General features: G+C 49.5%; 1 protein-coding gene across 2 annotated transcripts in view; it reads left to right on the top strand.

Moving 5' to 3' along the window:
- Window positions 1-12455, top strand: part of AP1G1 (adaptor related protein complex 1 subunit gamma 1) — a 91912-nt gene that overhangs the window by 49403 nt on the left and 30054 nt on the right. Inside the window, exons 6-11 of one of the 2 annotated variants that reach the window (XM_075918210.1) lie at window positions 3030-3106; window positions 5615-5623; window positions 9323-9418; window positions 10044-10124; window positions 10737-10835; window positions 12099-12154. In XM_075918210.1, coding sequence (XP_075774325.1) covers window positions 3030-3106; window positions 5615-5623; window positions 9323-9418; window positions 10044-10124; window positions 10737-10835; window positions 12099-12154 — 418 coding nt within the window. The remainder of the gene's footprint in view (window positions 1-3029; window positions 3107-5614; window positions 5624-9322; window positions 9419-10043; window positions 10125-10736; window positions 10836-12098; window positions 12155-12455) is intronic. The other variant, XM_075918211.1, reaches the window with a different exon arrangement.

Genomic DNA, 12455 nt, shown 5'->3' with positions numbered 1-12455 from the left:
TTGGTCTGACCCAGTGTGACAGTTCTTATTGCAGGCCGTTGTGGGGGTCAGAGGTTCAGGTGGGAGATGTTATGGGAATTGCTGCCAAGAAGATAAGAACATCCATATTGGGTCCGTCTAGCCCAGTGTCCAGTCTTCCAACAGTGGCCAATGCCAGGTGCCCCAGAGGGAATGAACAGAACAGGGAATCATCAAGTGACCCATTCCCTGTCACCCATTACCAGCTTCTAACAGAGGCTAGGGACACCATTCCTACCCATCCTGGCTCATGGCCGTTGATGGGCCTATCCTTTATGAATGTATGTAGCTCTTTTTAAACCCCTGTTAAAGGCCTAGCCTTCACAGCATCCTCTGGCAAGGGAGAGTTCCACATGTTGACTGTGCATTGTGTGAATGCCTTTTGTTTGTTTCAAACCCGCTACCTATTGCTTTGGTGATCCCTAGTTCTTGTGTTATGGGAACAAGTAAATAACTTTTCTTTATTCACTTCTTCCACGTTACTCGTGATTTTATAGACCTCTAGCATACCCCCCGCTTAGATGAAAAGTCCCAGTCTTTTTAATCTCTCTTCATATGGGACCCGTTCCAAACCCCTCATTATTTTTGTTACCCTTTTCTGAACCTTTTTCAATGCCAAGATATCTTTTTTGACTGGCACTGCACACTGAGTGGATATTTTCAAAGAACTATCAACAGTGACTCCAAGATCTTTCTCTGGAATGGTAATAGCTAACTTAAAGCCCATCATATTGTATGTATAGTTGGAATTATTTTTTCCAATGTGTATTACTTTTCATTTATCAATATTATATTTCATTTGCCATTTTGTTGCCCAGTCGCTTAGTTTGGTGAGATCTTTTTGAAGCTCGTCACAGTCTGCTTTGGACTGATGTATCTTGAGCAGTTTAGTATCATCTGCAAATTTTGCCGCCTCGCTGATTATCCCTTTCTTCAGATCATTCATGAATATGTTAAATAGAATTGGTCCCAATATGGACCCCTGCAGGACACCACTAGTTACCTCTCTCCATTCTGAAAACTCTTTATTCCTACCGTTTGTTTGCTGTCTTTTGACCAGTTATAAAACCATGAGAGGACCTTCCCTCTTATCCCATGACAACTTACTTTTCTTAAGAGCCTTTGGTGAGGGACCTTGTCAAAGGCTTTCTGGAAATCTAAATATACTATATCCACTGGATCCCCCTTGTCTGTTTGTTGACCTCCTCAAAGAACTCTAGCAGATTAGTAAGGCATGATTTCCCTTTCCAGAAACCATGTTGACTTCCCCCAACAAATTATGTTTATATGTATGTCTGACAAGTATATTCTTTACTATAGTTTCAACTAATTTGCCTGGTTTTGATGTTAGACTTACTGTCCTGTAATTTCCAGGATCATTGCTAGAGCCCTTTTTAAATATTGGTGTCATATTAGCTGCCTTCCAGTCATTGGGTACAGAAGCTGATTTAAAGGATAGGTTACAAACCACAGTTGTTAGTTCTGCAATTTCCCATTTGAGTTCTTTCGGAACTCTTGGGTGAATGCCACGTGGTCCCGGTGACTTGTTACTGTTACATTTATCTGTTTGTTCCAAACCTCCTCTAATGACACCTCAATCTGGGACAATTCCTCAGATTTGTCACCTAGACAGAATGGCTCAGGTTTGGGAAACTCCCCAATATCTTCAGCTGTGAAGACCAGTGCAAAGAATTAATTTAGTTTCTCTGCAATGACCTTATCATCTTTGAGTGCTTCTTTGGCATCTTGATTGTCCAGGGGCCCCAGTGGTTGTTTCTGCTTCTGATGTATTTAAAAAAAAGTTTTGCTATTACTTTTTGAGTTTTTTGGCTAGTTGTTCTTCAGATTCCTTTTTGGCCTTCCTAATTATATTTTTAGACTTCTCTTGAAGAGTTTATACCCCCTTTTTATTTATTTTATTTTTTTGGCTAGGATTTAACTTTAACTTTTTAAACAGTGCTTTATCTCTCACTGCTTCTTTTACATGGTTGTTAAGCCATGGTGGCACTTCTTTGGGTTCTTTTACTATGTTTTTTTTGAATTAGGGGTATACATTTAAGTTGAGGTTTGAATTAGGGGTATACTATGGTGTCTTGGAAAACTTTAGATGCAGCTTGCAAGGATTTTACTTTTGTGTCACTACCTTTTACTTTCTGTTTAACTAACCTCATTTTTGTGTAGTTCCCCTTTCTGAAATTAAATGCCACCATGTTGGTCTGCTGTGGTGATATATAATACAATATAATACATAAAATAGTATATAATAAATATAATAAAATTTAAGATTCCCACCACAGGAATGTTCAATTTTATTATGTTATGGTCACTATTTCCAAACGGTCCAGTTATATTCTGGACTGGACTCGATGACCTATTGGTGTTCCTTCCGGTTCTAATATTCTATGATATTCACCTCTTGGACTGCATCCTGCAGTCCACTTCGGACTAAATCGAGAACTACCCGTCTTGTGGGTTGTAGAACCAGCTGCTCCAAGAAGCAGTCTTTTAAGGTGTCCCGTCCTGAGGTGACGTGTATCCAGTCAAAATGGGGATAGTTGAAATCCCCCACTATTACTGAGTGTTTTTATTTGTATAGACTCTCTGTTCTCCCTTAGCATTTCATAGTCACCATCACTATTCTCGTCAGGTGGTTGGTAATATATCCCTACTGCTATATTTCTTATTGGAGCATGGAATTACTATCCATAGAGATTCTGTGGAAGAGTTTGGTTCATTTAAGGTTTTTAATTCATTTGAATCTACGTTTTCTTTCACATATAGTGCCACTCCACCACCAGCACAACCTGTTCGGTCCTTCCGATATACTTTGTACCCCGATATGACTGTGTCCCATTGATTATTCTCATTCCACCAAGTATCTGTGATACCTGTTATATCAATATCCCCACTTGGTACAAGTCATTCCAGCTGCTAGTTTTCCTTTATGGCTTTCATTTTCAATTTTTTTATAAATGAAATCTAAATAACTAGACTTGTTTCTGGCATTGTAGGTGTTCTTCACACATCAGTTGTCCTCCTCACAGAGATGTGTGAGAGAAGCCCAGACATGTTAGCACACTTCAGAAAGGTAAGTACAAACTGTATCAATATCTCTGATGGCTAACGTTTTAAGTGCTGCTTTTGGGCTGACACTTCCATCCTTTTTCGTAGCCAACGGGACCAAAAGATTGAAAAGAAATCTGTGCACCCACTTGTGAATGAGGCACATGATAATGCAGGCTTTCTGTTTCAGAAACAATGTGTCACACAATCATCAAAGAATTAAATTAGAAATTTTCCATGTAGTTTGTCTTTGTCTCCTTGTGAGCATAGAGGGGAGTGAATTATAAGCTATTGACCAATTACCTATGTAGATGAAGATTGTGAAACTTGTCCCAGAGTTAGTTGCAGCAACTCCTATAATGAAAGTCCTTAATAGATTATTCCTCATGTAGCTGATTGCATAGTGACATCTGGAGTGGGCTACAATTCAATATCCTTTTTCTTTTTTTAATCTAAGATGGGGAACTAAAATCAAACTGTTGACCTTAAAATTTTCCTAAATTCCATTTAGGAAAAGGCAGAATTGAAGTTTTCATAGTATAGCTAGGCTTGGCAGAATTCATTTTGATTAACATAAACGTTTATTTTAATAATTGTATCTATTTTAATCAAATGTTCATGATTGTGCAAAATTATGGGGCGGGTGTCGACAGAAGATAGGCTAGACAATTATTTAATAACTTTGGAAATAAAGGTTTAATCTTTTGAATATGAATGACCATTAAAACAGAAAGTGTCAACATCACATAGTGAAGTCCAAAGCGTTACAAAGAGATTTCACAAAATTGGGTGACAGGGCAACAAAATGGCAGATGAAATTCAGCATTGATACATACAAAATAATGCACATTGTAAAATAGATTGCCAGCTATACACGTAGTATCTAAATGAGCAGTTGTTATTCTGTCTGAAAACATCTACTGCATGTGCATTTGCAGTCAAAAATGATAATAGATTATTAAGGAACCAGCATGAAAAGGATAACTAATAATACAGAAAAGATCATGTCACTTCATAATCCAGGGTATGCCCACATGTTGAAAACTACATGTCGTTCTTGTCCCATTTAAAAAAAAAAAACATTCGAATTGGAAATGGTGCAGAAAAAGACAACAAAAATGATATAAGGATATGAAACAGCTCCTAGTTGAGAAGAGATTAAGAAAACTGGGAATTGTTAACTTGGAAAAGAATTGTCTGGGGGGTATGAGAGAAGGCTATAACATCATGACTGGTGTGGAGAAAGTGAATTAGGGAGTGTTATTTTCTCCTTCCCATAACACAAGAACCGACTAGTTAGGCAGCAGCTTTGAATCTAACATAAGGAAGTACCACTTCACCAAACACACAGTCAACCTGTGGATGCTGTGAAGGCCAAAATTATAACTGACTTCAAAAAAGAAATAGGCATGCTCCTTGGAGAGAAGTCCATCAACGGATATTAGCCACGATGACCAGGGTCTGCCTGTCCCTGGCCTTTTATGCCCAGAAAGCTGGAAGCAAGTGTTGGGGGATGGATCTGCTCAATATTTTGTCCTACTCCGTTCATTCCCTTTGAAGCACCTGCAATTGGCCACTGTCAGCCGACAGGATACTGGCTAGCTGAGTCATTCGTCTGTCCCAGTCTGGCCGTTCTTGTGTGTCAAAATATACAAAGTAAATGCCCTTAAATCAAACTCTCATGAATTCTCAAAGCAGCATTTTTCTTACCTTGCCTGTGTGTGAACGTCCGTTATCCATGAAAAGTTTCTCATTGGTTTGGGTGTACGCATGGTGAAATCACCGTTTGCCCACACTTACTGGTTAGTAACCTAATCCTTCCACTTAAATATAGCAGACTTGTCCACATTGCTCGCAGCACGTCCTGAGGCATTTTCCCCGGGTGAAGAGGCGTTTCCAAGCCAGCAGTACTGCTGTGTTCTAGCTCGCTGGCCTAGCACTGTCTCCTGCTGTCACTGTCGGCTGTAGTCATGTTTGTGTATCTGCTGCTGTAACTTCTCAGCTGCCAGAGTAGAGAACTTTCCTTCTGCAGTGGCTTGGAAGGTGGTCTTGGTGCACAGTTTTGAGTCCTTTGGACAAAGGAGGAATTGGGAGCCAAGTGAGTCGATCAAATGCAACTTGCCAGATGTGCCACTAAAAGCCCTAAGGGGTGCCTTCTGCCTGTGTGGCAGCTCCCAACGTCCTCTTCCTGCAAGTACAAGATGCGCTAGCAGGGACCTTGGACAGGCACCCCCGTGGCTGGTGGATTTTGGACCAGCCCCTCTCTCTCCCCTCCAGCTGCATGTGTTAGAGCTGGGGAAGTGATGATGTTCTGAGCTATTGTCCTTACCCATCACTACCTAGGAGGAGGCTGAGTCCTGGGGAGAGCTATGAGGAGTTGAGTCCAATGAGTCTTGTGTCCCAGAGCCTCCTTTTGGTGGTGCTTTCTTCTCGCCATCTTTTTATGCTGTGACTAGAATGACGCTGATCTGTCCCTAATGCCTGCTTTGTCTGTTTTATCCCTTTGTCTGGGTGGACTCCTGCTGCATGCTAGAATGAGAAGGTAAGTGCTGACTCTTCGGGACGGTGCATGCTTTCATCGGCTCTGTAGAGGCGTCTGTGTGTCCAGCCCAGGGCTGTGTTGCGCACTGACACTGCTGCTGGGGTTACTTGTCCGCTGTACTTGTCTAACAAGTTCATTGTGCTCCAGTCTGTGTCCTGTCATTCACTCCCCAAATCCATGGCAGTCCTGGATCTCAGTTGTGGCCTCTCCCAAACCGGGAACCTCCCTTGGTCCCTCTCTTCCTTGTTGGAGGAATTTCAGCAGCTTTTCTCTTTAAAAGTTGGGTTTCCCTGGAGCACGGCTGTATTTTCCTTACTGCAAGGTGGGTTTTGCTTCCCACGGGCCGTGGGACAGGCCTGGGGAAAGCCAGCGCTCATCACTGGCATGGGAACCAGATACATGCCATGCAGTGGAGCATTGGCCACCAGCTGTCCCGTGGGTTCAGTAGACGGCTCTGGACAGGTCTGTACTGAGCCATCATTGCCCATCGTTTCTGGCTGTCAAGGAGAAGCAGGGAGGCATAGGCCACAACTCACCTTTATGACTGTAGCATTTGCCTTTGTTTGTCCTGTCATCAGTTTTGGTGCCTCGGGTCTATAGAAACACAGACAATGCACAACTGGGTTCCAAGAGTGGTTCTGCAGACAACCCTAGTCAGCTGCTCTTCCTGCTGGGGAGGGATCTGAAGGGAAGCAAGCGCCTCCAGTGACACACCAGTCTGCTTGCTGAAGGGGGAGGGAGAGTCCAGGGACATTCAAGAAGAGCGATGTTTCTTGCAGAGCAACTAGAGATTACGAGGCTGCGGCACATCCTTTTGCACAGCTGCTGGCACACTGGCAAGTTCTGCAAAATATGCATCTCGCAGCAGAATGCTGCTGAAGGCGTCTGTCAGGCACTCGCATGGCAAGCCTGTGGCAGATAATAGCAGTCTGGCTGCTGCAGCAGCAGTTCAGCCGGAGGGAAGACGGACAGAGGTGGCTTTTGGGGAAGGTTCTGCGGGAGCTGTCTTCATTCTGCAGACACAGAGGAGGAGGTGAAAGGAAGAATGAGACTGTTGTAATGTGGAATGGAAACCTGCTCAGGGGGTCCAGCCAGTTTTGAAGCAGTGACCACTGCACTGGCTACACACTCAACTGGCCAAATAGGCGTGTGTGGCTAGCCGCTGGCATGTTGGGTCTAGTGCCATCCCCCCTGCAAATCACCCATTGCTCCTTAATTGGTCTTCGGGCTGTGGCAATAGGACAGCCGGTCCAGCACGTTTTGGACTCCGTGTGGCTGCCTGTTTCTTGGGTTATTTGACTTGGCTGTCGGCTCGGAGATGGGAGGGAGACGGCGATGACTCTTCACGGCTGTAATTGGCCGGGAGCCCGCTAGCTTTACCAGGCGGTATGCCATGCTCTGGCAAGCAGGTCAGCGAGACTGTTTTCTGAAACTTGGAGAGATGTGCAGCATCCTGCTCCTTGAAATGGAATCCCAGCCCATGGCTGTAGCAGCCTGCCTTGCGTGTATGAACAAGAGCATTTCGGTGGGTTGTGGTGGTGCTAGGGTTCCGTTTCATCTCTCCGTCTACTGGGACACTCGGACCTGCTGCTAGAGCGTTGGCTGCAAATGTACGACAGCCTTGCCATGGCGGCCTGGCCTGAGAACTGCGCTCGGCGTTCTCTGCCGCTGCGCACTCGTCTGAGGCACCATGGAATGTGGGTGCTGCTACAGAACAAGGGCATCGCAGAATAGGCTTAGAAGGGATCTCGGGTGTCATCTAGTTGAGCCCCCTGCCAAGATGCATGTAAAGCCGTGGTGCCAACCTTGTTATGCAGCAGGACCTCAAACCTAAGCATAGCCTTGTGTGGGCTGAACAGTGTCTCCATGTTTTAATAAGATTTGGAGTCAGCCGCATTCATTTGTTTTAAGTTAGGTTGCTTTTAAGTACAGTCTTGTCTGTTCACGCACTTACGTAAACACAACTGCATCCAGCAGCAGTCTGTTGTTGAAGCAGGCGAGGGGCCTTGAGAACAGGTCTGCTGGTCCTTAGGATGCGCACCCCTGGTCTAGTATCAGAGGGGGAGCCGTGTTAGTCTGAATCTGCAATAACGGCGAGGAGTCCTGTGGCACCTTATAGACTAACTGGCGTGTAGGAGCATCAGCTTTCGTGGGCAAAGACCCACTTCATCATCTGACCAAGTGGGTCTTTGCCCACGGAAGCTTATGCTCCTACACTTCAGTTAGTCTATAAGGTGCCACAGGACTCCTCGCCGCCCCTGGTCTAGCGCATCCAAGACTGATGCCTGCCCAGCTACTTTTCGAATACGCTTTCAGGCTTTCTTGGGGCGCTCTGTTCCACTGTCTGCTGTTCTTACAGTCAGGAGACTTCTTCCTGAGGTTGGTGGACGGAGCGGTGAGACATCCAAGGACTAAGGAGACTGAGGCAAATGGCCTTACACAAATGACCCTCCTAAAACCGCCATGTGTGTACCTTGAAAGCGCCACTCCGCCTGAGGGGCAGGCAGATGACCCTGGGTATCAGTGACGCCTCCTCGGGCGGGATCTGAGCTCTCGGAGCGTTTTCAGCCCCTCAGGCTTGAGAACAAAGCATCCTCGTGAGGAGGGGGCGTTGCCTTCCTGAGCTTGGGGACAGCTCCGGCGCAGTGGTGCCAAGCCGCAGCAGCGCGAGTTAGCACAGCTGTGGTCCTTTTGACTGCTGCTGTCCAGAGCCCTGTGTGCAGAAGTGAAGCCGGAGAAAAGTCAGGTGCATGTCGTGCTGCTGCAGGGGTGCGGGGAAAGCGGTGAGCAGCAGCAGCAGAAGGTGGGTAGCCCTGGGGTGGCTTTGCTGGGGTACTGCCCAGCTAGTGGGGTAGGAGTGGGAGGTAAATCGATGGAGAGTCCCCACCTTTCTCTGCCCTGCAGGTTCTGAAGAGGGGGAGAGAAAAGACAAAGCTCCTTCACACAACTTGTGAGGGGAGAGTGGCACAGTTAGGGCATCCATAATGAAGTCTTCCTGTTGTGGGAATGCTGAAAGTGGGGTCAGGGTCCCACTGGGCACGTCAGGGCCACTCCTAGCCAATTGGCGGCCCCAGGCGACCGCCTGGCTCGCTCATAGGATTGCCAGATGGCTTAAAAAATACCAGACAAAAAACTGTCAAGGGGGGAAGGGGAAAAAAACCCCGTGGGAAATTTGTCAAGCAAAAAAAAGGGGGGGGGGAAGGGTTGGGGAGTAACCAGGAAAACCGGGAGGGGGGCTAGGGTGGATTTTGGAGGTGGGGCCGAAATGCAGTTGTGGGCCTGGGCAACTGCCCAGCTCACCCGCCCCTAAGATGGGCTCTGCTGTCAGTGCTCCGTGCAAGTGAAACAAGATGGCCCCTGCCCTATAGAATTTAGATTGAAAGCTGGAATGAAAGATCCCAATGCAAGATCTTAGGATAGCACCTGGCGTCTCCTCTTATTTCCAGCGTCTGATGGCTGGGGAACTCCGCATGGCATTGTCTGTGAGCCGTAGCGCCTCTGCTCTGTGTCTGTCTCTGGGCTAGTGGGCAGAGCTCTCTGAACAGTTACATGTCTGGGGTTCAGGTGCTGGCCTGCGGTCACATCATCCAGCCTTTGCAATCAGATGCTGTGTGTGCATAGATCTGTAGGATCCCTACTTCAGCAGTGTGGAAGACCAGTGTATGGGTTTACTTTCTGATGGCTCTTTCTTCTTCACAGCTCGTCCCCCAGCTAGTTCGGATTCTAAAGAACCTTATCATGTCTGGATATTCACCAGAGCACGACGTGTCTGGGATCAGTGACCCCTTCCTGCAGGTAAGGGTTGGTAGGAAAGCTCTTGGGTAGTTGTCTCCACTGCAGGGTCTCTGACTCCCTCACCTGTTGTGTGAGTTCAGGGCACACTTGTTGCTCCCCATATTGGATCCTGTTCATTGCTTATTTGCGAGGCAATGCGTGAGCACAGTAAGAAGCCTTGCTTCCTGGGAAGGACTGGCTGGGGGAGAAGAGTTCAAACCCTCCCTCTCTGCTCTAAAGCAGACTGACTTGCCATGTGTATCAGCGCCTGATCTGTCTCCTGCACTCCTAAAGCCAGTTCCCCCAGCACCGTCTCCATGGTGCTGCCTGCCCCCCGTGGGGCTGGGGGAGGTGAGGCTGCTCTGGCAGCAGCCCCTGTCCTCAGGGGTCCCAGCGGGGAGCTGCCTGCTGGCACAAAGCAGCCGCAGTTCATGGCGGCCTGGGTTGGCCGCGGACGGGCTGCTGGGCCCAGTGCTGCTCAGTACTGCCTCCGGGAGCTACCCCCACTGTGGCTCTGCAGAGAGCCTCCCTTTATCGGCTCATCGTGTGGTCGCTCCAGACGGCATCGAGTCCACGATTCCCAAATACCTGCTCCTGAGCACCCCCATACTGCACAGCGCTGCTTCACCCCGGTGTGTCTCCTCAGGTGCGGATCCTGCGGTTACTGAGAATTCTGGGGCGAAACGACGACGATTCAAGCGAAGCGATGAATGACATACTAGCACAGGTGAGGCCTGCCCGGTTACCTTGCTGAATTGCCTCTGGCTCCCGCCCTAGCGCTTCTGCGCACGTCTCTGGTATCGCAGAGCGAGCGTCGGCTCCCTGCCCACAAGCCTGTGCTTCTGCCGCTTGCGCCTCGTGGCAGCTGTGAGCAAGCGGGCAGTGGCGTGAGGAAGGGGCTGCTGCCCCTGTCTGCCATGCCTGGGGGGCGCCAGTCTAGTCCCCCTCCGCTCCCCTTCATCCTTTGGCTCGCCTGCTCCTCCTCTGTCCGCTGCCAGCTGGAGCCTCCTCCCCGCCTCTCCACTCTCAGCCTGACCCTCGTCTCCGCTGGTGGGTTAGTGCATGTGGGAGCCTGGCCCAAACTGGAGGGGGTGGGGGAAGATGTGGTACAAGCCCCTCCCCTTCCCCCCCGGGTTGGGCTCAGCCACGTGCTAGGTTTAGGGCCCTGCCGCGCAGGGGGAGGGGCACATGTTGCTGTTGGCCCCGGGTGTGTAGCACCCTCGCTAGTGTCTGCGAGCAGGGCCTTGCTCTTCCGCAGAAGGGGAGGATGTGGGAAGAGGGCTGGGTGCTGCAGACCCTGGTGAAGCGTGGGCAGTTACCTTGGTTTGTTCTTTTCCAGGTTGCCACAAATACAGAAACGAGTAAAAACGTGGGTAACGCCATCCTCTATGAGACCGTATTGACTATTATGGACATCAGGTCTGAGAGTGGACTGCGCGTACGTTGCCTTTCCCCTGCTTTGCTCACTGGCCAGAGGCTGGAGATGAAATGGAGTCTTGGGGCTAAGGCTGGCCCTGGTTTCCTAGCGGACATATGAAGCCGAACCATTCCACGTGATTGTAGCCAAGGCGGAATTCGTCAGTTACTGATGCCTGGTGCTCAGGGCTCTAAAATGTCACTGGAATTGACTGACTCAAAGACATGAGACTGACAGGGACCTTGGTGGGTCATCTAGTCCAGCCCCCTGCACTGAGGCAGGACTAGGCATCATATAGACCAAGGGGTGGGGAATCTTTTATGGGCCAGGCGCCACTGACTCACAGAAAAATAGTTGGGGGCTGCAGACAAGTGAGAAGAAAACCCCTCCAACCCAAAAACCCCCAGGCCCCTGACTGAGAAGGAAAAAGGAGAGCCCCCCCCCCCCCACCACACACACACTAGAGCCTAGGAGGGGCAGCCACATAGATTCTGTGTGCTCCGGCCCTGCAGTGGGACAGCGGAAGAGCTGGCGCTCCAGTGCAGGCTCCCCAATGCTGTGGGGACCCCTGAGCCTTGGGGAAGCTGGGGGCTACATCCAGCCCCCAGGCCTGAGGTTTCCCACCTTGGATATGGACCGTCCCTGACAGCTGTTTGTCTAAGAACCCCCTGTAGGTAACTTGCTCCTGTGCTTAGCTACCCTGACAGGAAGAGCCAGTCTAACCTGAGTGCGGTGGCAGATGGGCTTCCAGTCTGGGGTTCCCGAGACCCTCAGCTGAGGGGCTTGGTAGGGCCAGGGAGATCCAGTGCCGTGCGGTACCAGTAGGCATGCCTGGGGGTTAGCTGCTTGGAGCATGGTGCGGGAAGGGGTGAAAGCTGTGATGTGCCACGCCAGTGTGTCTCTGAGCTCTTGGATAATGGAGTCCTCTTGTAGTTTGCATGCAGCGTCCAAGGAGGGGGAGCTGTACGAGGGCCCCAGTTGAAGCGTGCACTGCTGCCCCAGGGCATAGCGCCCTTGCCCGAAGTGCTGTATGCCACGCCGCGCGATTGCTCTTCAGCAGGGTGTGCGGCCTCTCCCAGAGCCACAGTGCACGGAGAGGGAGGGGAGCGTGGAGCCAGAGCTGTGTGCATGACTCCTGGCTCTCTCCAGTCCATGCCGGGAGCTCTTGCTCTTGGTGCCCCTGCTCTCAGCGCTAGCTCTCTTATGCCAAGTCACGACGGACCAGGCAGAGCGTCATGGCAGCGTGTGCGGATCACTAACCTTCCCAAACTCTCTTTTCTGCAGGTGTTAGCCATTAACATCCTAGGCCGCTTCTTGTTAAATAACGACAAGAATATTCGGTAAGTATCAGACCTGGGGCGCTGCGGTGCTGAGCGCTGCACAGGCCATTCTTACTGGGGCGGCTTGGCTCAACTGCCGGCGGTGATGCCTTTCCTCCCTAGCCAGCAGGTCTCTAGCAAGCCACTGCAGCCCACTTGTAAACCAGATACAGGTTCCTGGAGCAGCTCAGACAGTGCATCTTCCCCCCAGCAGCCAGTGAAGCTGGGCTTCCCCTTGGTCAGGGGTATCCCTTCCTCTGCTTGGAAACGCCCTTCGGGGAGGGCCAGAGAGCAGCCTGGGGCAATCCCGTCAGTGCTGAGG

The sequence above is a fragment of the Pelodiscus sinensis genome, unplaced genomic scaffold (genome assembly GCF_049634645.1).
Source record: "Pelodiscus sinensis isolate JC-2024 unplaced genomic scaffold, ASM4963464v1 ctg64, whole genome shotgun sequence".
Lineage (NCBI taxonomy): Eukaryota > Metazoa > Chordata > Testudines > Trionychidae > Pelodiscus > Pelodiscus sinensis.
This window is presented reverse-complemented; position numbering and strand designations above follow the sequence as displayed.